Source organism: Notolepis coatsorum, assembly GCF_963971535.1.
Source record: "Notolepis coatsorum genome assembly, chromosome: 7".
NCBI classification, from domain to species: Eukaryota; Metazoa; Chordata; class Actinopteri; order Aulopiformes; family Paralepididae; genus Notolepis; species Notolepis coatsorum.
The window spans coordinates 150,209,243-150,233,887 of NC_140171.1; the positions used below are offsets into that span (position 1 = coordinate 150,209,243).

At 47.6% G+C, this 24,645-nt stretch overlaps 1 protein-coding gene across 1 annotated transcript in view; it reads left to right on the forward strand.

Annotated features, from left to right (window-relative positions):
* Positions 1-24,645, forward strand: part of LOC311231806 (CSC1-like protein 2) — a gene marked incomplete at both ends in the record, with an annotated part of 89,568 nt that overhangs the window by 15,336 nt on the left and 49,587 nt on the right. The window contains 5 exons of the mRNA XM_084318430.1: positions 4,466-4,507; positions 4,790-4,828; positions 14,259-14,349; positions 15,687-15,724; positions 20,085-20,227. Of these exons, the coding sequence (XP_084174556.1) occupies positions 4,466-4,507; positions 4,790-4,828; positions 14,259-14,349; positions 15,687-15,724; positions 20,085-20,227 (353 nt within the window). The remainder of the gene's footprint in view (positions 1-4,465; positions 4,508-4,789; positions 4,829-14,258; positions 14,350-15,686; positions 15,725-20,084; positions 20,228-24,645) is intronic.

Below are 24,645 nucleotides of genomic sequence, written 5' to 3' on the forward strand. Positions count from 1 at the left end.
TTGTAGTAAAATCATTATGCCTCATTTAGTCATCCTGTTGAGCACTGGTCTCCTACTCGACGGCCGCGGGGAGCTAACGTTAGTAGCTTTGTTGACGTTGTTCAGCCACAGGACATTCAGGAAGTAAAAAACTAGGAGCTTGCCGATTGGTGCTAAGAACAGCAGGGCGGGTGCAAGCGCTGTGACGTAATTGGCAGACTCGACTGTCAATCAAAATTATATGTTTCCGTCAGAATGAATGAGTGAAGACTTTGTTAAAGGGTTGCAGAATGGGTACAATACAGTACAGGAGGATGAAGACCAGAAAAAGACTTTCGACTTTTTTACATAAGGGTCCTCCATTTTCAATTCATCAAAACATTTAGAGACATACATATATACAGTAGTTTCATTAAAATGCTATTGATTGATTGATTGATTGATTGATTTAAAACTTTATTAACATATTGCAGAATGGGTACAGTACAGCTCAATACATACAATTGTTAAGGGGATGCAGACCAGAGAAAGACCTTTACTTGTTTACATCAGGGTCCCCCATTTTCAATTCATCATATTTCATATCTAAATCATATAATATCTCATTGCTAAATATATGCAATATATAATCTAATAATCTAAATCTAATATATAATATAAAAATGCTAAATGCATGGGTATTTTATTTTGTCTTTAATGTTAGCTTGCAAAATCAAATACTGTCTTGGTAAGCCTCATAATGAATTGTTTGGGGTAAAAAAGAAAAACATCGTGATGTGTATCGTGTATCGCCGAAAGGTCAGAAAATATCGTGATATCATATTTAGGCCATATCGCCCAGCCCTAATTAGGGGTGAAATCAGGGAACAAAATTAACTGTTTGGCTTACCAGCCAAGGTGGCTGGTAGATAAAAAAAAACTACCAGCCAGGCAGATTATTTTTACCAGCCAAAACTTCAAAAACGCATTTTTGTGTCACATAACATATATATACATTTTTGTCAGTACATTTCAAGTAGATAATGTATTACGTTCAAGTAGATAGAGTTAAATAAGAGGCCAGAGTAACATTTTAAGCTAATTATTTTAATATATTGATTGATGATTGATTAATCAATACAAGTCAATCTTAAGCTTAAATTGTAACCTACTGTTAAACATCATCAGACTCCTCACTCTAGCCTCTTTGCAGGATTGAACGGAACATAATAAAATGTGAAGGTTTTGTAAACCTAACTTAAACCTCCTCAATCATGTCCTCATCAGAGTCCACAATCTCATTGATTTACTACAGATGACTGTGGTGTTATGTTAATGTGTTATACGACAGAGTGTACAGGCCACCGTACTCGGGGTCAAGGGGCAGGTACGGGAGGGGCGAGAGAGATACACCTGTGTGATGTTGCTACGGAGTTAAGCTAATAAAGGATACTCACAACCACAGCAGACAAACGTGTTGTTTGTTTTTCTTTTTGACATACTTGCGTCACACGGAACAAGTTAACAACTCACCACTACAGCCCCCAGTAGCCTAGCCAGTCTCTTGAAACACCGGTATCTTCAAACTTCCACTCCTCTCGAAAATGTCTTTTGTTAGGTGGTCCCGCTCATCCTTTTCGTCTGAGAAAGCCGCGGTGGGTTTTCTTTTTAGCGGCCGGCTTACGTCTTCACATATTTTTTTTTATCTACTTTTTCTCCCATTTTCAATTTTTCTCCCATCCCAATTTCGTATCGTCCAATTCTACCCTCCCCTGTCTCGAACGCTGTTAGGCCATGCCTCCCACAAGCCGGCTGCAATGTGGACGAAGCCTTACATCACGTGTCCCCTCCGGTACTCGAGGAAGCAGCCGTCGCATCTTTTCACCTGCACAGCGCGATCTCTCAGCGTCGGGGGTCTGCGTTTGGAGGGCACGCCGCCCCCGTCGCTTCCTGATTCTGCTGCGCAGGCGCACCAACCGACCTGTAGGAGTCACTGTCCACAACGTCCGATCCCCACCCATCAGCTTCCCACCCCCTAATACTGCCAATTGTATTAGTATGAACGACCAGCCAAGCTGATAGCAATGCGGAGAGCTGGGCTCGAACCCAGCGTCTCCTGCATTGGTGGTGAGCGCCTTGCCCACTGCACCACCTAGCCGCCCCTTGGTTCCACATATTTGTAACCCATTTAACGTTATTAAGCTAACGTTAGCTAACCGGTAAAGCAGGCAGGCGTAACGTTACAGTGCAAGCAGGCGCTGCAGAAGAAGAGTGGCGGATGCGACGTCTGTAAACAAGGAGAGATTGACGCGCGAGGAGAGATTGGGGGCAGCAAAATAGGCGACTGTCGTAAGACCAAAACACACCGCAGTTTTAATTATTTTACATTACTATTTTGTTACCCGCAATGTGGCGGACAGACCTCCCATTGTCACCCCCCCCCCCCGCTTCTGCTCCTCCTCTTCCTCCTCCTCCTCCTCCCTCCTCCTGCTCCTCCCCCTCCTCCTCCTGCTCCTCCTGCTCCTCTTCCTCCTCCTGCCCCCCCCCCCCCGCTCCTGCTCCTCTTCCTGCTCCTCTTCCTCCTGCTCCTCTTCCTCCTGCTCCTCTTCCTCCTGCTCCTCCTGCTCCTCTTCCTCCTGCTCCTCTTCCTCCTCCTGCTCCTCTTCCTCCTGCTCCTCTTCCTCCTCCTCCTCTTCCTGCTCCTCCTCCTCTCCTCCTCCTGCCCCCCCGCTCCTCTTTCTCCTCCTGCTCCTCCTCCTCCTCTTCCTCCTCCTATTCCTCTTCCTCCCCCTCCTCCTCTTCCTCCCCCTCCTCTTCATCATCTTCCTCCTCGTCCTCCTCTTCTTCCTCCTCCTCCTGCCCCCCCCTCCTCCTCTTCTGTTTCCTCCACACTGAAATGGGTCTGTTAGTAGCAGAGGAAGGACAAACTAAATATAGCTTCTCGTCTTGTTTTCACAAAAGCAACAGAGGCAAGCCCTGCATGTTCACTCTCTCACTCTCTCAGTCTCACACTCTCACTCTCAACTTATACCTGAACACACACACACACACACACACACACACACACACACACACACACACACACACACACACACACACACTTACAACTAAGCAGTTTGAGAAATCTCTCTCTCAAACACCTTCATCTGCTGCCACCATGTGGCCATGTCTGGTAATGCTGCTTCCACACAGAAGGGACTTGTGACGCTGAAAGAGTTCAGTTACAGTGTGATAGTATGACATTGATCGCACCCTCTGCTGTTCAAACATTTTCATGATGTATTGTGTCATGATGTATTGTGTCATGATGTATCGTGTCATGATGTACAGTATTGTGTCATGATGTATTGTGTCATGATGTACAGTATTGTGTCATGGTGTACAGTATTGTGTCATGGTGTATTGTGTCGTGTTACACCCCTAATATATCTATATTATATGTATGTATGTATAGTTGGCTTTGTGTCCATCTGTGTGTCTATCATGGAAATGCTGCAAGGTTACATAGTAGATTCATTACTACCATTACATTCAGATGTATGATGTCACATGTGATGTCATTGTGATGTCATACATTTGTAAAAAGGTGTGTCACCCATTGACGTGACTTTTCATGCAGCTTTTTACAACGAAGGTCAGAGAAGAGGGCTTGTGAGCAGGCCAGCAGGAACAACCTGGGAAGTGAATGAACGCCTCTTTTCTCTCTTAACTAATGAATTGTCCATCCATGGTCTTCATGTCTTAACATGCATTGGAATTGACTTTTTATTGTTTGTTTAGACAACGTCTCTTCTCTTATAAAGGGTACATTGATTCCATGGTCAAAAGTGTTATTGTGCCACTCACTGGTTGAAACCTTTTTTTTTTTTGTATAAGATGATGTGCAAAATAAATCGGCAAGTGCCCCATTAATACCATATTGCCAAATGCTGTAAAAGCTAATGCCATAATATCGAATGCCATAATGCTCAATTCCAAAACACCATAATGCTTCATACAACATCAAAATGGCTACAGTGGCCCATATACCCACTGCTTGGACCCCTGCTAATCACTATATTTACTATTAATGGTGGTGGTGTCATTGCTATTTATAACTGTTATTATTATTATTATTATTATTATTATTATTATTATTATTATTATTATTATTATTATTATTATTATTATTATTATTATTATCATCATCATCATTAACACTACTGTATAGATTGTTTGCCATGCTAGGCTTGTTTAACCCTTTCACTACCACACTACAGAACCATCTGTAGTGTGGTAGTCAAAGGGTTAACCTTCTGTAGTGTGGTTGTGAAAGGGTTAACCCTTTGTCATGTGGCAGTGAAAGGGTTTTAACCTTCTGTATTGTCGCAGTGAAAGGGTTAACCCTTTCGTAGTGTGGCAGTGAAAGGGTTTAAATAATATTGATCTATCTATCAGCACAATGATATCAACCCTTTTTCTTATGCAGCTTTTTTTCCCTCCCTTTTTTTTTGTTTTGATGTGGAAGACAGAAGAGGCGCCGCCCCGGTGGCCTGGAGGAGCGAGAGTAGTATGTTCTTTTTTACCCACTGGTTTGATTTCTCCTAACATCTTCTCCTCCTCAGCTGGCTCTCACTAACGGTGTTCTGCTAACCAACTAACTATAACTAACTCATATCCTTGTGTGTGTGTGTGTGTGTGTGTGTATAAATATGAGAGTGTGCACACACCTGGTACTAAAACTCTGATAATGTGTTTTACGGGGGTGTTCTAACACTGATTGTGATTATAATAACCTTGTTGTTGCACTATAATTAATTAATATTTCTTTCACTTTTTAACATTAAAACAGCCGACGGCGAGACAGGAATAACTATGAGCCGGTGAAAAGGTAACCAGTGGATGTCTGTAGACGTGAACATGGTGTGGTAGCCTCCTCCTCTCGCCCTGTTCAGTCAGTGAATCCCCCGTGATGTGCTGCCATAGATAGCTGCCCCAGGTGGGGAGCCAGGTCTTCTGTCAGGCTCTTCTCAATGGCTGTGTTCCAAACCTGGGAAAAGAAAAAACACGTTTCCCCCTATAGTTTTAGATTTGGTGTTGGGGGGGGAAAAAGAGGGTAGATTTGTAGAAGTAGAAGTTGTCATCGGAGTGACTGTAGTGAACATCATGGGAGCAGAGTTCAAAATCCACTCCGCTCCACTCTTTATCGCTTCCCCCGCTCACGTGAGGAAAGAGACCGCTCCAAATCCACGCCGCTGTGAAAGACTTTACTTTATTTATTAAAAGGTGGAGCATGGATGCGATGCGCTGGTTCATACTACTGTACAACAGAAGGCCTGTTGCTACATTAACACAGTTAGGGTCCTGACCCTCTCTCTCTCTGCTCCTCAGTTAGGGTCCTGACCCTCTCTCTCTGCTCCTCAGTTAGGGTCCTGACCCTCTCTCTCTCTCTGCTCCTCAGTTAGGGTCCTGACCCTCTTTCTCTCTCTCTGCTCCTCAGTTAGGGTCCTGACCCTCTCTCTCTCTCTGCTCCTCAGTTAGGGTCCTGACCCTCTCTCTCTCTCTGCTCCTCAGTTAGGGTCCTGACCCTCTCTCTCTCTCTGCTCCTCAGTTAGGGTCCTGACCCTCTCTCTCTCTCTGCTCCTCAGTTAGGGTCCTGACCCTCTCTCTCTCTCTGCTCCTCAGTTAGGGTCCTGACCCTCTCTCTCTGCTCCTCAGTTAGGGTCCTGACCCTCTCTCTCTCTGCTCCTCAGTTAGGGTCCTGACCCTCTCTCTCTCTCTGCTCCTCAGTTAGGGTCCTGACCCTCTTTCTCTCTCTCTGCTCCTCAGTTAGGGTCCTGACTAGAGCCATATGAAATCCGCGTTCACGGAATCGCGGACGGAATCGCGGAATTAACCAATAAAAATGGAATCAACTGCAAAACGTGGAATATTGCAGAATTTGGCCTAATCTGGACTGAAATTTCGTTTTTGGGTGGAACGTTTGGTGTACACGCGACCGGGGAGGCGGGGACGCTACAGCGTGTTACACACAACACAGCCGCGGTGCTCAAGCGTCTGGCTGCTTGTGTTAACATCGTCAAGAAGCTAAACTATTCCACAATAAGCCCTCAATTCAGAGCAGAACAGTATCCTAATGACTTTTATGCCTCCGGTGATAAGGTGTTTTGCTAATTCTGTCAACGTTCCGTTAAATAGCTATGTAACGTTATAGGACTATCTATGGAAATGATAGCTTCTAGAAGTTCTAGCTAAATCTGGTGCACCCATCAATTTGTTTAATGCAAACGATTGTCATTATACACTGCCCTTTATAATCTAAATAAACTTAAATAGCTATGAAACGTTACATTACATAGGACTATAGATGGAAATGATAGCTTCTTGCTAAATCTAGTGCACCCATCCATTTGTTTAATGCAAACTATTGTCATTATACACTGCCCTTTATAATCTAAATAAACTTAAATAGCTATGAAACGTTACAGTACATATGACTATAGATGGAAATGATAGCTTCTTGCTAAATCTGGTGCACTCATCCATTTGTTTAATGCAAACGTTTGCCATTATACACTGTCCTTTATAAACGAAATAAACTAAACTAAAGGTGCCTAAATTATGCATTACTATATTTCATCACAATATAATAGATATAGCTAGGTTACTGACATTGTCATTGTGATAATGTCAGTAGTAGCTAGCTGTATCTATTGTTTACACTTGAAATATGTATTTTTATTTTGTCACAATATTAATTGAAAAATATTGTGTAAAATTGAACTGTATTTCTGAGTTGAAGCACTTAAAAACATTAAATGGACTGTTATATCTTATTCAATTGTGGACATTTATTCATTCCCACTTATTAGACACTATTTCTGATGGTAAAATGAGCATAAAAGGCAAAATACAGAATTCTGAAATATTAAAACGGAAAAAATGGAATTTGGGAAAAAATAAAATGGAATTTGGAAAATAATAAAACGGATTTCATATGGCTCTAGTCCTGACCCTCTCTCTCTCTCTGCTCCTCAGTTAGGGTCCTGACCCTCTCTCTCTCTCTGCTCCTCAGTTAGGGTCCTGACCCTCTCTCTCTCTCTGCTCCTCAGTTAGGGTCCTGACCCTCTCTCTCTCTCTCTGCTCCTCAGTTAGGGTCCTGACCCTCTCTCTCTCTCTCTGCTCCTCAGTTAGGGTCCTGACCCTCTCTCTCTCTCTGCTCCTCAGTTAGGGTCCTGACCCTCTCTCTCTCTCTCTGCTCCTCAGTTAGGGTCCTGACCCTCTCTCTCTGCTCCTCAGTTAGGGTCCTGACCCTCTCTCTCTCTCTGCTCCTCAGTTAGGGTCCTGACCCTCTCTCTCTCTCTGCTCCTCAGTTAGGGTCCTGACCCCCTCTCTCTCTCTGCTCCTCAGTTAGGGTCCTGACCCTCTCTCTCTCTCTGCTCCTCAGTTAGGGTCCTGACCCTCTCTCTCTCTCTGCTCCTCAGTTAGGGTCCTGACCCTCTCTCTCTCTCTGCTCCTCAGTTAGGGTCCTGACCCTCTCTCTCTCTCTGCTCCTCAGTTAGGGTCCTGACCCTCTCTCTCTCTCTGCTCCTCAGTTAGGGTCCTGACCCTCTCTCTCTCTCTGCTCCTCAGTTAGGGTCCTGACCCTCTCTCTCTCTCTGCTCCTCAGTTAGGGTCCTGACCCTCTCTCTCTCTCTGCTCCTCAGTTAGGGTCCTGACCCTCTCTCTCTGCTCCTCAGTTAGGGTCCTGACCCTCTCTCTCTGCTCCTCAGTTAGGGTCCTGACCCTCTCTCTCTGCTCCTCAGTTAGGGTCCTGACCCTCTCTCTCTCTCTCTGCTCCTCAGTTAGGGTCCTGACCCTCTCTCTCTCTCTGCTCCTCAGTTAGGGTCCTGACCCTCTCTCTCTCTCTGCTCCTCAGTTAGGGTCCTGACCCTCTCTCTCTCTCTGCTCCTCAGTTAGGGTCCTGACCCTCTCTCTCTCTCTCTGCTCCTCAGTTAGGGTCCTGACCCTCTCTCTCTCTCTGCTCCTCAGTTAGGGTCCTGACCCTCTCTCTCTCTGCTCCTCAGTTAGGGTCCTGACCCTCTCTCTCTCTCTGCTCCTCAGTTAGGGTCCTGACCCTCTCTCTCTGCTCCTCAGTTAGGGTCCTGACCCTCTCTCTCTCTCTGCTCCTCAGTTAGGGTCCTGACCCTCTCTCTCTGCTCCTCAGTTAGGGTCCTGACCCTCTCTCTCTCTCTGCTCCTCAGTTAGGGTCCTGACCCTCTCTCTCTCTCTGCTCCTCAGTTAGGGTCCTGACCCTCTCTCTCTGCTCCTCAGTTAGGGTCCTGACCCTCTCTCTCTCTCTGCTCCTCAGTTAGGGTCCTGACCCTCTCTCTCTCTCTGCTCCTCAGTTAGGGTCCTGACCCTCTCTCTCTGCTCCTCAGTTAGGGTCCTGACCCTCTCTCTCTCTCTGCTCCTCAGTTAGGGTCCTGACCCCCTCTCTCTCTCTCTGCTCCTCAGTTAGGGTCCTGACCCTCTCTCTCTCTCTGCTCCTCAGTTAGGGTCCTGACCCTCTCTCTCTCTCTGCTCCTCAGTTAGGGTCCTGACCCTCTCTCTCTGCTCCTCAGTTAGGGTCCTGACCCTCTCTCTCTCTCTGCTCCTCAGTTAGGGTCCTGACCCCCTCTCTCTCTCTCTGCTCCTCAGTTAGGGTCCTGACCCTCTCTCTCTCTCTGCTCCTCAGTTAGGGTCCTGACCCTCTCTCTCTCTCTGCTCCTCAGTTAGGGTCCTGACCCTCTCTCTCTCTCTGCTCCTCAGTTAGGGTCCTGACCCTCTCTCTCTCTCTGCTCCTCAGTTAGGGTCCTGACCCTCTCTCTCTCTCTGCTCCTCAGTTAGGGTCCTGACCCTCTCTCTCTCTCTGCTCCTCAGTTAGGGTCCTGACCCCCTCTCTCTGCTCCTCAGTTAGGGTCCTGACCCCCTCTCTCTCTCTGCTCCTCAGTTAGGGTCCTGACCCCCTCTCTCTCTCTGCTCCTCAGTTAGGGTCCTGACCCTCTCTCTCTGCTCCTCAGTTAGGGTCCTGACCCTCTCTCTCTCTCTGCTCCTCAGTTAGGGTCCTGACCCTCTCTCTCTCTCTGCTCCTCAGTTAGGGTCCTGACCCTCTCTCTCTGCTCCTCAGTTAGGGTCCTGACCCTCTCTCTCTCTCTGCTCCTCAGTTAGGGTCCTGACCCTCTCTCTCTCTCTGCTCCTCAGTTAGGGTCCTGACCCTCCCTCTCTCTCTGCTCCTCAGTTAGGGTCCTGACCCTCTCTCTCTGCTCCTCAGTTAGGGTCCTGACCCTCCCTCTCTCTCTGCTCCTCAGTTAGGGTCCTGACCCTCTCTCTCTCTCTGCTCCTCAGTTAGGGTCCTGACCCTCTCTCTCTGCTCCTCAGTTAGGGTCCTGACCCTCTCTCTCTCTCTGCTCCTCAGTTAGGGTCCTGACCCTCTCTCTCTCTCTGCTCCTCAGTTAGGGTCCTGACCCTCTCTCTCTCTCTGCTCCTCAGTTAGGGTCCTGACCCTCTCTCTCTCTCTGCTCCTCAGTTAGGGTCCTGACCCCCTCTCTCTCTCTGCTCCTCAGTTAGGGTCCTGACCCTCTCTCTCTCTCTGCTCCTCAGTTAGGGTCCTGACCCTCTCTCTCTCTCTGCTCCTCAGTTAGGGTCCTGACCCTCTCTCTCTCTCTGCTCCTCAGTTAGGGTCCTGACCCTCTCTCTCTCTCTGCTCCTCAGTTAGGGTCCTGACCCTCTCTCTCTCTCTCTGCTCCTCAGTTAGGGTCCTGACCCTCTCTCTCTGCTCCTCAGTTAGGGTCCTGACCCTCTCTCTCTCTCTGCTCCTCAGTTAGGGTCCTGACCCTCTCTCTCTCTCTGCTCCTCAGTTAGGGTCCTGACCCTCTCTCTCTCTGCTCCTCAGTTAGGGTCCTGACCCTCTCTCTCTGCTCCTCAGTTAGGGTCCTGACCCTCTCTCTCTCTCTGCTCCTCAGTTAGGGTCCTGACCCTCTCTCTCTCTCTGCTCCTCAGTTAGGGTCCTGACCCTCTCTCTCTCTCTGCTCCTCAGTTAGGGTCCTGACCCTCTCTCTCTCTCTGCTCCTCAGTTAGGGTCCTGACCCTCTCTCTCTCTCTGCTCCTCAGTTAGGGTCCTGACCCTCTCTCTCTCTCTGCTCCTCAGTTAGGGTCCTGACCCTCTCTCTCTCTCTGCTCCTCAGTTAGGGTCCTGACCCTCCCTCTCTCTCTGCTCCTCAGTTAGGGTCATGACCCTCTCTCTCTGCTCCTCAGTTAGGGTCCTGACCCTCTCTCTCTCTCTGCTCCTCAGTTAGGGTCCTGACCCTCTCTCTCTCTCTGCTCCTCAGTTAGGGTCCTGACCCTCTCTCTCTCTCTGCTCCTCAGTTAGGGTCCTGACCCTCTCTCTCTCTCTCTGCTCCTCAGTTAGGGTCCTGACCCTCTCTCTCTCTCTGCTCCTCAGTTAGGGTCCTGACCCTCTCTCTCTCTCTCTGCTCCTCAGTTAGGGTCCTGACCCTCTCTCTCTCTCTGCTCCTCAGTTAGGGTCCTGACCCTCTCTCTCTCTCTGCTCCTCAGTTAGGGTCCTGACCCTCTCTCTCTCTCTGCTCCTCAGTTAGGGTCCTGACCCTCTCTCTCTCTCTGCTCCTCAGTTAGGGTCCTGACCCTCTCTCTCTCTCTCTGCTCCTCAGTTAGGGTCCTGACCCTCTCTCTCTCTCTGCTCCTCAGTTAGGGTCCTGACCCTCTCTCTCTGCTCCTCAGTTAGGGTCCTGACCCTCTCTCTCTCTCTGCTCCTCAGTTAGGGTCCTGACCCTCTCTCTCTCTCTGCTCCTCAGTTAGGGTCCTGACCCTCTCTCTCTCTCTGCTCCTCAGTTAGGGTCCTGACCCTCTCTCTCTCTGCTCCTCAGTTAGGGTCCTGACCCTCTCTCTCTCTCTGCTCCTCAGTTAGGGTCCTGACCCTCTCTCTCTCTGCTCCTCAGTTAGGGTCCTGACCCTCTCTCTCTCTCTGCTCCTCAGTTAGGGTCCTGACCCTCTCTCTCTCTCTGCTCCTCAGTTAGGGTCCTGACCCTCCCTCTCTCTCTGCTCCTCAGTTAGGGTCCTGACCCTCTCTCTCTCTCTGCTCCTCAGTTAGGGTCCTGACCCTCTCTCTCTCTCTGCTCCTCAGTTAGGGTCCTGACCCCCTCTCTCTCTCTGCTCCTCAGTTAGGGTCCTGACCCTCTCTCTCTCTCTGCTCCTCAGTTAGGGTCCTGACCCCCTCTCTCTCTCTGCTCCTCAGTTAGGGTCCTGACCCTCTCTCTCTCTCTGCTCCTCAGTTAGGGTCCTGACCCTCTCTCTCTCTCTCTGCTCCTCAGTTAGGGTCCTGACCCTCTCTCTCTCTCTGCTCCTCAGTTAGGGTCCTGACCCTCTCTCTCTCTCTGCTCCTCAGTTAGGGTCCTGACCCTCTCTCTCTCTCTGCTCCTCAGTTAGGGTCCTGACCCTCTCTCTCTCTCTCTGCTCCTCAGTTAGGGTCCTGACCCTCTCTCTCTCTCTCTGCTCCTCAGTTAGGGTCCTGACCCTCTCTCTCTCTCTGCTCCTCAGTTAGGGTCCTGACCCTCTCTCTCTGCTCCTCAGTTAGGGTCCTGACCCTCTCTCTCTCTCTGCTCCTCAGTTAGGGTCCTGACCCTCCCTCTCTCTCTGCTCCTCAGTTAGGGTCCTGACCCTCTCTCTCTCTCTGCTCCTCAGTTAGGGTCCTGACCCTCTCTCTCTCTCTGCTCCTCAGTTAGGGTCCTGACCCTCTCTCTCTCTCTGCTCCTCAGTTAGGGTCCTGACCCTCTCTCTCTCTCTGCTCCTCAGTTAGGGTCCTGACCCTCTCTCTCTCTGCTCCTCAGTTAGGGTCCTCTCTGCTCCTCAGTTAGGGTCCTGACCCTCTCTCTCTCTCTCGACCTGCTCCTCAGTTAGGGTCCTGACCCCTCTCTCTCTCTCTGCTCCTCAGTTAGGGTCCTGACCCTCTCTCTCTCTCTCTGCTCCTCAGTTAGGGTCCTGACCCTCTCTCTCTCTGCTCCTCAGTTAGGGTCCTGACCCTCTCTCTCTGCTCCTCAGTTAGGGTCCTGACCCTCTCTCTCTCTCTGCTCCTCAGTTAGGGTCCTGACCCTCTCTCTCTCTCTGCTCCTCAGTTAGGGTCCTGACCCTCTCTCTCTCTCTGCGGGGTAATTGGACCAGGTCCTGACCCCTCTCTCTCTGCTCCTCCGTTAGGTGTCTGACCTCTCTCTCTCCTCTGCTCCTCAGTTAGGGTCCTGACCCTCTCTTCTCTCTCTGCTCCTCAGTTAGGGTCCTGACCCTCTCTCTCTCTGCTCCCTCAGTTAGGGTCCTGACCTCTCTCTCTCTGCTCCTCAGTTAGGGTCCTGACCCTCTCTCTCTCTCTGCTCCTCAGTTAGGGTCCTGACCCTCTCTCTCTCTCTGCTCCTCAGTTAGGGTCCTGACCCTCTCTCTCTCTCTGCTCCTCAGTTAGGGTCCTGACCCTCTCTCTCTCTCTGCTCCTCAGTTAGGGTCCTGACCCTCTCTCTCTCTGCTCCTCAGTTAGGGTCCTGACCCTCTCTCTCTCTCTGCTCCTCAGTTAGGGTCCTGACCCTCTCTCTCTCTCTGCTCCTCAGTTAGGGTCCTGACCCTCTCTCTCTGCTCCTCAGTTAGGGTCCTGACCCTCTCTCTCTCTCTGCTCCTCAGTTAGGGTCCTGACCCTCTCTCTCTCTCTGCTCCTCAGTTAGGGTCCTGACCCTCTCTCTCTCTCTGCTCCTCAGTTAGGGTCCTGACCCTCTCTCTCTCTCTGCTCCTCAGTTAGGGTCCTGACCCTCTCTCTCTCTCTGCTCCTCAGTTAGGGTCCTGACCCTCTCTCTCTCTCTGCTCCTCAGTTAGGGTCCTGACCCTCTCTCTCTCTCTGCTCCTCAGTTAGGGTCCTGACCCTCTCTCTCTGCTCCTCAGTTAGGGTCCTGACCCTCTCTCTCTCTCTGCTCCTCAGTTAGGGTCCTGACCCTCTCTCTCTCTCTGCTCCTCAGTTAGGGTCCTGACCCTCTCTCTCTCTCTGCTCCTCAGTTAGGGTCCTGACCCTCTCTCTCTCTCTCTGCTCCTCAGTTAGGGTCCTGACCCTCCCTCTCTCTCTGCTCCTCAGTTAGGGTCCTGACCCTCTCTCTCTCTCTGCTCCTCAGTTAGGGTCCTGACCCTCTCTCTCTCTCTGCTCCTCAGTTAGGGTCCTGACCCTCTCTCTCTCTGCTCCTCAGTTAGGGTCCTGACCCTCTCTCTCTGCTCCTCAGTTAGGGTCCTGACCCTCTCTCTCTCTCTGCTCCTCAGTTAGGGTCCTGACCCTCTCTCTCTCTCTGCTCCTCAGTTAGGGTCCTGACCCTCTCTCTCTCTCTCTGCTCCTCAGTTAGGGTCCTGACCCTCTCTCTCTCTCTGCTCCTCAGTTAGGGTCCTGACCCTCTCTCTCTCTCTGCTCCTCAGTTAGGGTCCTGACCCTCTCTCTCTCTCTGCTCCTCAGTTAGGGTCCTGACCCTCTCTCTCTCTCTGCTCCTCAGTTAGGGTCCTGACCCTCTCTCTCTGCTCCTCAGTTAGGGTCCTGACCCTCTCTCTCTCTCTGCTCCTCAGTTAGGGTCCTGACCCTCTCTCTCTCTCTGCTCCTCAGTTAGGGTCCTGACCCTCTCTCTCTCTCTGCTCCCCAGTTAGGGTCCTGACCCTCTCTCTCTCTCTGCTCCTCAGTTAGGGTCCTGACCCTCTCTCTCTCTGCTCCTCAGTTAGGGTCCTGACCCTCTCTCTCTCTCTGCTCCTCAGTTAGGGTCCTGACCCTCTCTCTCTCTCTGCTCCTCAGTTAGGGTCCTGACCCTCTCTCTCTCTCTGCTCCTCAGTTAGGGTCCTGACCCTCTCTCTCTCTCTGCTCCTCAGTTAGGGTCCTGACCCTCTCTCTCTCTCTGCTCCTCAGTTAGGGTCCTGACCCTCTCTCTCTCTCTGCTCCTCAGTTAGGGTCCTGACCCTCTCTCTCTCTCTGCTCCTCAGTTAGGGTCCTGACCCTCTCTCTCTGCTCCTCAGTTAGGGTCCTGACCCTCTCTCTCTGCTCCTCAGTTAGGGTCCTGACCCTCTCTCTCTCTCTGCTCCTCAGTTAGGGTCCTGACCCTCTCTCTCTCTCTGCTCCTCAGTTAGGGTCCTGACCCTCTCTCTCTGCTCCTCAGTTAGGGTCCTGACCCTCTCTCTCTGCTCCTCAGTTAGGGTCCTGACCCTCTCTCTCTGCTCCTCAGTTAGGGTCCTGACCCTCTCTCTCTGCTCCTCAGTTAGGGTCCTGACCCTCTCTCTCTGCTCCTCAGTGTGGCCTCAGCGATGCACTCGGAGACGCCGGACCGGTACGAACGCCTCACCTCCGTCTCCAGCTCCGTGGACTTTGACCAGCGGGATAACGTGAGTACACAGTAGGATAACGTGAGTACACAGTAGGATAACGTGAGTACACAGTAGGATAACGTGAGTACACAGTAGGATAACGTGAGTACACAGTAGGATAACGTGAGTACACAGTAGGCTTGGACGGTATTACGGTATACCAGGGTATTTAGAAATCCCGTCTGTATGATTTTCAATACCGTGACGTCACAGACTGTGCGCCAAATCACAGATGTGTTGCTTGTAGTGCACAGCACGTGCCAGCAGAGGGCAGGGCAGGGCAGTCTGTCTTTCCCTCTCTCAGTCGGAGCTCAGCAGAGCCACGCGCGTGTTCCTGTGGGTCTTTCATCTCGCATGCGTGTGTTAATCTGCACAACAAATAAAGACTTATTCTTCTATAGAATGCGGTTATGGACCGGTGGCCGTCCGTTTATTAAGGTCGAATGGACCATGGGTCCACTTCCAGACATCGGATGATTGTGGATTCGGGTATCGGAGCGTTTTTCTAACATTTTGAGAGTACGGATTCGTGCGTGAATGTGGACCCGGGAACACGTTGTTTGGGTAAGTAAGTTATGTTATGGTTAAGCGTATGGAAGATGAACGTACGAGTTATGATATGAATGCCGGGAGTGTATGTTTGGTCAACCGTTCCAGTTCGACTGTGTGTGTGCGTATTGGCTTCAGTGATTCACTACAGGGCTGATACCGAGGCGAGTACCGATCCGATACCCATTGTTCGATTAATAAACTGTATGCCTCACTGTGTGGAAGAGACTGGGATCATTCTTTTATGCAAGGCAACATCAGGCTTAACTTAAAACAGATAACACAGATATAAATGTACTGAATTGTTATTTATTATTCAAATTAAATTAAAAAAAATTTAAATATATTAAATTGTCTCCGATACCCGCTATTTTAGTCATATCAGGGCCGATATCCGATATCAATATCGGATCAGTGCATCTCTAATTAGGGATGTTCGATATTGGCTTTTTTAACGATATCCGATATACCGATATTGTCCAACTCTTAATTTCCGATACCGATATCAACCGATACATATATGCAGTATTTCCCCCCCCCAAAAACACAACATTATGCATACTTTTCACAATAAATAAAATAAGAATTTGTTCTCACTTGCTTGCCTGGGTAAATAAAGGTTAAATAAAACCGATACCGATAATTTCCTATATTACATTTTAATGCCAATATCGGCCGATAATATCAGACATCCCTATCCCTAATATATACACACATACCTGTACATCATACATGGATTTCATTGAATCAGTTGTGCCTAAATTGTAAATCTTCTTCTTCCTCTGTCTGTCTTTCTTTTTAAATAGGGCTTCTGCTCCTGGTTAACAGCTATCTTCAGAATAAAGTAAGTATTCAGACATTCAGTTATTTCAGCAGCAGCGTATGCAAGAGGTCTGAATTTGAATGCCCCTCTGATTTGGCAAGCTTATATCAAATTATTTAGCATAATCAAAAAAAGATGGTGGTTTAGATTGAAAGAAATTCGCAATAGACTAGTAATAATCTGACTTGGAATGAATGCAGCAATCAAGAAAGTACGACTTGAATGTTCTCTTGAGATTAAAGTAATTTTCAAGAAGTTGTACGGAAAAAAGCTTGCATAGCTTTTCATGGGTCCTGGTGGCGTCTATTCTTAACCCAACGCATGTTTGCTTCCGCGTTCGTGTTTTGCTAATCTGATTGGCCACTGCCGTTTCTGGTGCGATCTGATTGGCCACTGACGTTTCTGGTCATGTGACATGTGCGCCCAATCGCGTGACGCGCCCATTTCCACCTCGACCAGCAGCAAACTACCTAACGCCTATGATCCACACTCTAACCTTAACCAACTTTGAAAGAGTGCCTAAGCTTAACCGGCGAAAGAACTTGCCGTCACACGATTGGCGCGACCAGAAACGTCAGTGGCCAATCAGAGCTCAAAACGCGAACGTGGAAGCAAACATGCGTTGGGATAAGAATTTAGGCATCCTGGTGTGTCAGGCGAGGGCAGAGCTGGTGGAGAGACTGCCTTCTCCCCTGAATAACCATGAATATATCATATATTGTGACGAACCTGATCGGATACAGGCTCGCCACGGTTCAAATACAAACGCGAATGTCCACACGAGCAATATCAATAAATACAGGTATCTATTGCATTTAACACTTTGAGTGCCAACGACGCTATATGTCGTTAGTTCATGCCGACCGTTGAATGCCAGCGACGACATATAGCGTTTGTTTGTCTTTTTTTTTTTTTTAGCGATTTGAATTAATATTTCATCAATCTAGTCTCACGTTAGTGCTGCAACCTCTCTCTGAGCTCCATTGGGAAAATACCACCCCCTATCGTCTCTCCCTGTTGTACTGCACCCCATTGGATTAGACTGATGGGGGGGGAAATCCAGTTTCCTCATTTTACTTATCCGGCAAGCCATCCGAAGAGATCCAAGTCTTCGCCGACCCTCAGAACAGCGTGGAATCGGTATTTCCAGTACCCAGCGCTGAATCAATAAACGCGATCGATATTTGGAATGGCGATCAGGAATTGGAATAATCTTTTTGGACAACATCTGATCTGAGGTAAAGAATCTATTTGACCAGTTTTAGGATAATCAGACCTGTTTTCACAGAGATATCAGCGTGTGCCATATGTGTATGTGTGTGTGCGCTGATCAGGAAATGAGAGAATAGATTTCTCAGCTCGCTTCTATAATGTGCATAAGTACACATATACTATCGATAATCTAGCGTTTATTTGAAAACGATTCATAAATAGGCCGAAAAATGACAACGTTTTTTGTGTATTCCAGAATATTCCAGTAAAGGCCGTTTATCACAGAATCTTTATATTTTCCTGAAACTTTCAAGAAAACAAAATTTTCAAAATGGTATAAAACGGAAATGAACCAATTTAAAAAAAAAAAAAAAAAATCCGTTTCGACAATGTTGACTGCAAACAAGTCATTGATAAGCGACGGCCAGATTAGACACAAATTTAAGACATAGTTTATGCGTTTACAACGCTATCATTGAAGTGGGTGCTGGCATTCAACCATGTTTTGAGTTGGGGACCCGTGGCAACCAAAGTGGTAAGGTTGAATCCAGAGGGAAAAAAGCAATAGAATGTTTGTGATCCGGTCCGGGGGTCAATAACACAAAGCAGGCTTGCCGACAAAAAAGGGATTATTCACAATTCAGGGTGGTCGTCCAGTCCAGGGTCAGTACACAAGGGGGTATCTCAGCCAGTCCAGGGTCAGTACACAAGGGGGTATCTCAGCCAGTCCAGGGTCCAGTACACGAACAGAAATCTCGCTTTCTCCTCACCTTCCACTACCTCTCACCGTCGCAACTCTGAATCTAAATCTCTCTCTTTCTACACAACAACTCCAACTCCTTACTCCGCTCAACTTACTCCTCTCTATCTCAGTGTTAATGTACTGTGTGGGACGATTGTGTGTGCATGTGAGGTGTGTGTCCACTAATTATGTGCAGGTGTACTATATCAGTACTAATCAGCTAGTGTGTGTGTCGGGAGTGTGTGCATGTGAGGTGGGTGTGACTAAATACTGTGCAGGTGTGTTCTATCAGTACTAATCAGCTACCTAAGTGACGTCCATACCGTCGTAGCGGGGCGCTCCCCCCCCCCCCACCCCAAGATATTTCTCAGTGTCGGTTATTATTGGCAGCCGCGCAATTTGGAGAAGACGCTGCTATCTGTACCCATGAGCTGTATACTACTTGTCTGGTTCATCCTCCTATGTGTGTCTGTAACTTTGATTGCCATTGCCAATTTGGGCACGGATGTAACAGAATAACCCACAATAATATTTGTGTCCTTTAGACATTGGGTCTCATTCACCAACATTTCCCAAAGACTTCTCTTAGGGCAACCATCTTCGAACCGACTAAGACAGAATCGCCGACAAGTACACCAACGCGTGGGGAAGCTATCTTAAGTGGCCCAAACGATCCCAGCTGGGATGCCGGCAATGGCGGAATGTCACTCATTGAGAAACATGAACGTGCGTTCTCGTCTAGGTCATTTGCATACAGACGGCTCCTTATAAGCCAGCCAATAGGGCCGTGTGCAAATGGAATCGCAAAAAGTATGTCACCAAAACGAGTTTGAGATAGAGGAAGTGGAGGCGCACCTGCTCCAGCTCATTATAATGCAACTGATGATGCAGCCGTGCACGCAATGGTGGAAATGGTAGCCGATATAGGTAGCGGAAGCGCTTTGCGACTGATCAAAATGCGATTAGATGAATGTATTGTCGTCATATATACGTACAGCCCGTGGCCACCTGCCGCAGCGCGTGCGCACACACACACACACACGCTCACGCAGTACTGTATAGTCTACGTGCGTAATGAATGAACGCAGTATAGGCTTATATTATTCTAATGACTTGTTTTATTAGGAGATCACAGATACTGCGCTGCCATAGTAGTACAGTCCACCATGCAGTCCGCTCATGGTACGCCCGACTCTGGTGGCCTTAATATTTGTACTGTACTTACTGTACGTATAGGGCAGAGCATATAGTATCCACTAAATCCTAATGAAACAATCATTAGAATAATATAATCCTACTGTTCATTCATTAGACACGTAGGCTACATAGTGTATTTCAATATCTGTTTTATTGATTAATGATATATTTGAAAGAATGCAGGTTATAGCTATATAAAACGACAAATGTCTGTCCCATTGTACCAATCAATGGGATATATTGCATGTTGGCTATAACCAGCATTCTTTCAAATGTATAATTAATCAATAAAACGGATATTTCACAAATAAGAAATACAAATGCCACAGAAGGCATTAAATAATTATTATTTTCAATAATTTCATAATAATTTCATAATTGTGTTTGAATATCTGAGTAATTATACATTTGTCCAAAATAGCTGGTTCAGATATGGTTAATCCAGCTGCCCTGTGATCAGATGAATCCATATTATTAATTTTGGATTTATTTATTGTCATTTATTTAAATTATGATTAATTCATTAATTCCAATGAGGCCTGTAGAGTTGACATGAAGGAATCACTATGATTCCTCCCAAATAAAGCCATTAACACATTGACCGCCAGCAGCAGGGGGCGCTGATACCCCATTCATTGCCAGGTCTTTATTCAATGGATATAGTTTTAGACTGTGACATTTGCGAGTGCTTAAAATATATCTTATATTATATCTATGGGTCTAATAACGCCGTCTGGTTTCAGTGAGCTGGTTCTAGTCAACATTGCAGAGACAGATTGTTTTTTCATCCGTACATTTCCGTTTAATACCGTTTTGAATAGAGTATGGTTTGGGTGTTTTTCAGTAATTCCAGGAAAAGGTGAGCTCCGCCTGGCAGTAGAGGGCGGTGTTGACCGTCTGCCAGCTCAGACAGGGTCTGAAGACTATACCAGAGGCTGCAGCTATGAATTATGAATAGATATAGCGAATAAACGAATTAACGATCCCAAAAACGAGTAAACTCGTTATTGGCGTTATTCGATTGGCGGCCAATAACGAGTAAACTCGTTTTTGGCGGGGAATGTGTTAAAGTGACCTTTTCTTGTGTGTATAAAGTGAGCTATGGTGCGTTTGTGCGAGTGCAGAATGTTGTGTTGTGTGTGTGTGTGTGTATGTGTGTGTTCATGTGTGCTTGTGTGTGGAGAGATCAGTGTTCATTGTTCTGTCGTCTCTTGCCGTCTCCTGCTCCAGGGACGAGGAGATCCGGGAGAAGTGCGGCGAGGACGCGGTGCACTACCTGTCCTTCCAGCGCCACATCATCGGCCTGCTGGTGGTGGTGGGCGTCCTCTCCGTGGGCATCGTGCTGCCCGTCAACTTCTCCGGAGACCTGCTGGGTAAGAAACAACAAACCAACAAACAAACAAAAATAACCACTAGGGATGTTCGATATTGGCTTTTTTACGATGTCCGATGTACCGATATTGTCCAACTCTTCATTTCCGATACCGATATCAACCGATACCGATATATGCAGGGTTCCCCCCCCCCCCCCCCCCCCCCAAAAACTTTATAATTTCAGGCAATTAACATTACATATCTCTCTAACACATTATGCATACTTTTGACAATAAATAAAATAAGAATTTGTTCTTACTTGCTTGCCTGGGTAAATAAAGGTTAAATAAATGTAAAAAATTTATTAATAAAAAAAAAAAAAATTGAAAACCGATACCGATATTTTCGATATTACATTTTAATGCCAATATCGGCCGATAATATTGGTAGGCCGATAATATCGGACATCCCTAATAACGACCAGAAAACAGCCCAGTCGCAGACCATCTCAGCTATTTCAACGTGTCCTTGCCTTCTTTTATCAGTACAATCAAATACATTACAACCTTTATTTAATGGTTAATATTTTGATGAAAGGTAATTTACTGTATTTTTATGGCATTTACACTTAAAGTAGAAAAACAAAAGTAATCTGTAAAATAATACAGTGAATTTCCCGTGAAAAAACATTTATTTTTTACAGTGTGTCCTTGCCTTTTTTTTACCAGTGTCCTTTGTTATTCTAGTAAGGATTATTAGTGAAATGGATTTCCTTAACTTCGGAGCATCGGGACCCCCTTCGAAAGAAGGTAACATTGGTTTGGATTAGATGCGTTGGTAGTTTGGTGTCCCCCCGCCCCCCCCCTGCTCCGGTAGAATGTGAGTAGATCCTGGTAGATTTGTTGATGGTCATTGGAATAGATAGTTGTTCTAGTAGTTGGATAGTTGTTCAGAGGATTCATAATGGATTGGGGAGAAGAAAAAAAGCGAACAAAACAAACATAGTTCATGGACATCGAACTGTGGATTTCAAGATGTAGAATTTAAATTGACGAACCATTCTTGATTATAGGACGATATAGAAAATAATCTGAGGTGTTCAGCTGTGAAATGTTCACAGTTTAATCTCATCTGTATGAATGGGAAAACGATGAGTGATAAAACAATCTCGTCAAAGAGAACCCCCTCTCGCACAGACTTCCTCTGGGTGGGAAGGGAAGCCTGACACACAGCGGTGTACCACACATTCACATGTTCCAGTCGGGCCCTGTAGAGAGCCACCTAGAGGCCCCCTGTAGAGAGAGTCATCTAGAGGCCACTCAGGGCCCTGTAGAGAGAGTCACCTAGAGGCCACTCAGGGCCCTGTAGAGAGAGTCATCTAGAGGCCACTCAGGGCCCTGTAGAGAGAGTCACCTAGAGGCCACTCAGGGCCCTGTAGAGAGAGTCATCTAGAGGCCACTCAGGGCCCTGTAGAGAGAGAGTCATCTAGAGGCCACTCAGGGCCCTGTAGAGAGAGTCATCTAGAGGCCACTCAGGGCCCTGTAGAGAGAGTCACCTAGAGGCCACTCAGGTCCCTGTAGAGAGAGTCACCTAGAGGCCACTCAGGTCCCTGTAGAGAGAGTCACCTAGAGGCCCCCTGTAGAGAGAGTCATCTAGAGGCCACTCAGGTCCCTGTAGAGAGAGTCACCTAGAGGCCACTCAGGTCCCTGTAGAGAGAGTCACCTAGAGGCCACTCAGGTCCCTGTAGAGAGAGTCACCTAGAGGCCACTCAGGTCCCTGTAGAGAGAGTCACCTAGAGGCCACTCAGGTCCCTGTAGAGAGAGTCACCTAGAGGCCCCCTGTAGAGAGAGTCACCTAGAGGCCCCCTGTAGAGAGAGTCACCTAGAGGCCACTCAGGTCCCTGTAGAGAGAGTCACCTAGAGGCCACTCAGGTCCCTGTAGAGAGAGTCACCTAGAGGCCACTCAGGTCCCTGTAGAGAGAGTCACCTAGAGGCCACTCAGGTCCCTGTAGAGAGAGTCACCTAGAGGCCCCCTGTAGAGAGAGTCACCTAGAGGCCACTCAGGTCCCTGTAGAGAGAGTCACCTAGAGGCCACTCAGGTCCCTGTAGAGAGAGTCACCTAGAGGCCCCCTGTAGAGAGAGTCACCTAGAGGCCCCCTGTAGAGAGAGTCACCTAGAGGCCACTCCGGTCCCTGTAGAGAGAGTCACCTAGAGGCCACTCAGGTCCCTGTAGAGAGTCACCTAGAGGCCCCCTGTAGAGAGAGTCATCTAGAGGCCACTCAGGTCCCTGTAGAGAGAGCCACCTAGAGGCCCCCTGTAGAGAGAGTCACCTAGAGGCCCCCTGTAGAGAGAGTCACCTAGAGGCCACTCAGGTCCCTGTAGAGAGAGTCACCTAGAGGCCACTCAGGTCCCTGTAGAGAGAGTCACCTAGAGGCCACTCAGGTCCCTGTAGAGCAGCGGTTCTCAAACTACGGGTCGCGACCCAAAGTGCACATTGGCAAGTACATTTTCCTTTTTTAGCAAATAAAAATATTTGCCATCGCTACCACCCCCACCACCACCACACTTGGTCATCATGTCACTGACCATACAGGCTCATGTCGAGGATGATCCTTTTAGCGTATCCTGTTCAGGCTTAGGCCTCCAACTGAGCTCTCAATGGAGTTAGCCTGCAGTGGCTCAGAGCATAAGGGCACATAAGCCTAGCTTTGCCTCATTGACCTGGTGCGTTAGCTTAGCCCCTGGGCAAATTTCCTCACTCATCGGGGCTCAAAATTACCTGCATCCAGACAGACAGCCCACGGCCGCGAAGAGCAGGAGGACGCTCAGGCCCGTCTGTTAGGAACCTTCAGAGACGATGAGAGTGAAGTTTATGTTGGCGATGTTTAGCATGTAATAGCGCACAAACTACAGTATGTAGAAATTAACTGGTTAGTCACTCTTGGACTATAAACAATGCCTGTCAAATATAGCGCCTTTCATAAGACCCAAGGTCGCTTTACATAGGGGGAGAAAACAAACAAAAATAACCAACATGGTGGACAGACACAACATTCAAAGTGGGGAAATTAGGGGTTAAAGGCCAAGTTGAAGAGGTGGGTTTTGAGTCCAGAGTTGGGGCGTTGCGGAGTTCTGCGGGGAGGGAGTTCCCGAGAGACATGATACCAGTTCAAAGTGTGCCAGCAGTAGAGTAACGGCCCACGGACCTTCGGGCAACAACAGCTGTTGTCAGAGATGAGGTCAGAGATGAGGTCAGAGATGAGGTCAGAGATGAGGTCAGAGATGAGGTCAGAGATGAGGTCAGAGATGAGGTCAGAGACGAGGTCAGAGATGAGGTCAGAGACGAGGCACTTTACGAGCCTCTTGACATTTACTACCATAAGTGATTGCTTTGCTAGTTGTTAGGGTTGCGTTTGCAAGGGCTATAATTCCTACACAGTTCACCTGATGCATGTAAACACCTCAAATTAAAGCTGAAGCTCTGCACTTTAATGAACACACAAATATCAAGATGTCAATCAATCAAATTGATTTGTATAGCACATTTAGACATGACACTTGTCAACCAAAGCGCTTCACAGTAAGTCGCGTAGCAAAAAAAAATAAAAAGTGCTCCTAAAGTATAAAATAAACAGAAAATATAAACAGATTCAGATTCAGAGTTTTTATTTGCCACATGGAATCATACAATCAGAGTTTCTTCATTACACAATCATAAATAACATTCCATGGACAAAAGGAGCAGGAAGAAGAATAAATCTTATAGTTACCTGCCCCTTAACACTTTGGTTGCCTTGGGTTAAATTAATGATATACCATAGATTGCCAGCGCTATTTGTCTATGGAGAAAGTCCCCTTCTTTGCAGGGCTATAACTTTTTAAATTCTATTGCTACATTGCCATTATTAGGGCCCATTCAAAGTCCTATATGTATTGTTCATTGTGTAGCAACGTTAAACTTTTTCATTCACATATTCATAGTAAAGTATGGTCTAATGTATAAGTATGTTTTCATCTCTTTCTGCAGCTTTCTCCAGAACGTGATATATAGCCCCAAATGCATTATATTGATGATGAAATACAGTTTGATGGCAATCAGCGCGATATAAAAAATTCCAACTAGACGTACTTCTAGAAGTTACTACACGTCATCTGATGTTGACCGGATGGGCGAGGGGGCGTTTATAATTCCGTGGGCAGCGTTATACCAATCATCTAATGTGGGTCAAATGTTGATAATAGCAGTTAGTATCTAAGACGGTAACGTTACACGCTAAAACTCACCCCAGTCTCCGCGCGCCGTTGGGCGATCATCGTCGAGTAGAAATTTTATCATTATGGGATATATTTTTACCCGGTCCATCTCCAGCTTGTATAATGGTATATACGTCCAAATCATGTTGTTTATCGAGTTATTGCCAATCGATCACCGTGTAGCGTGACGAGCCAGAGTCCCATGAACCATAGCGAGCGCCCGG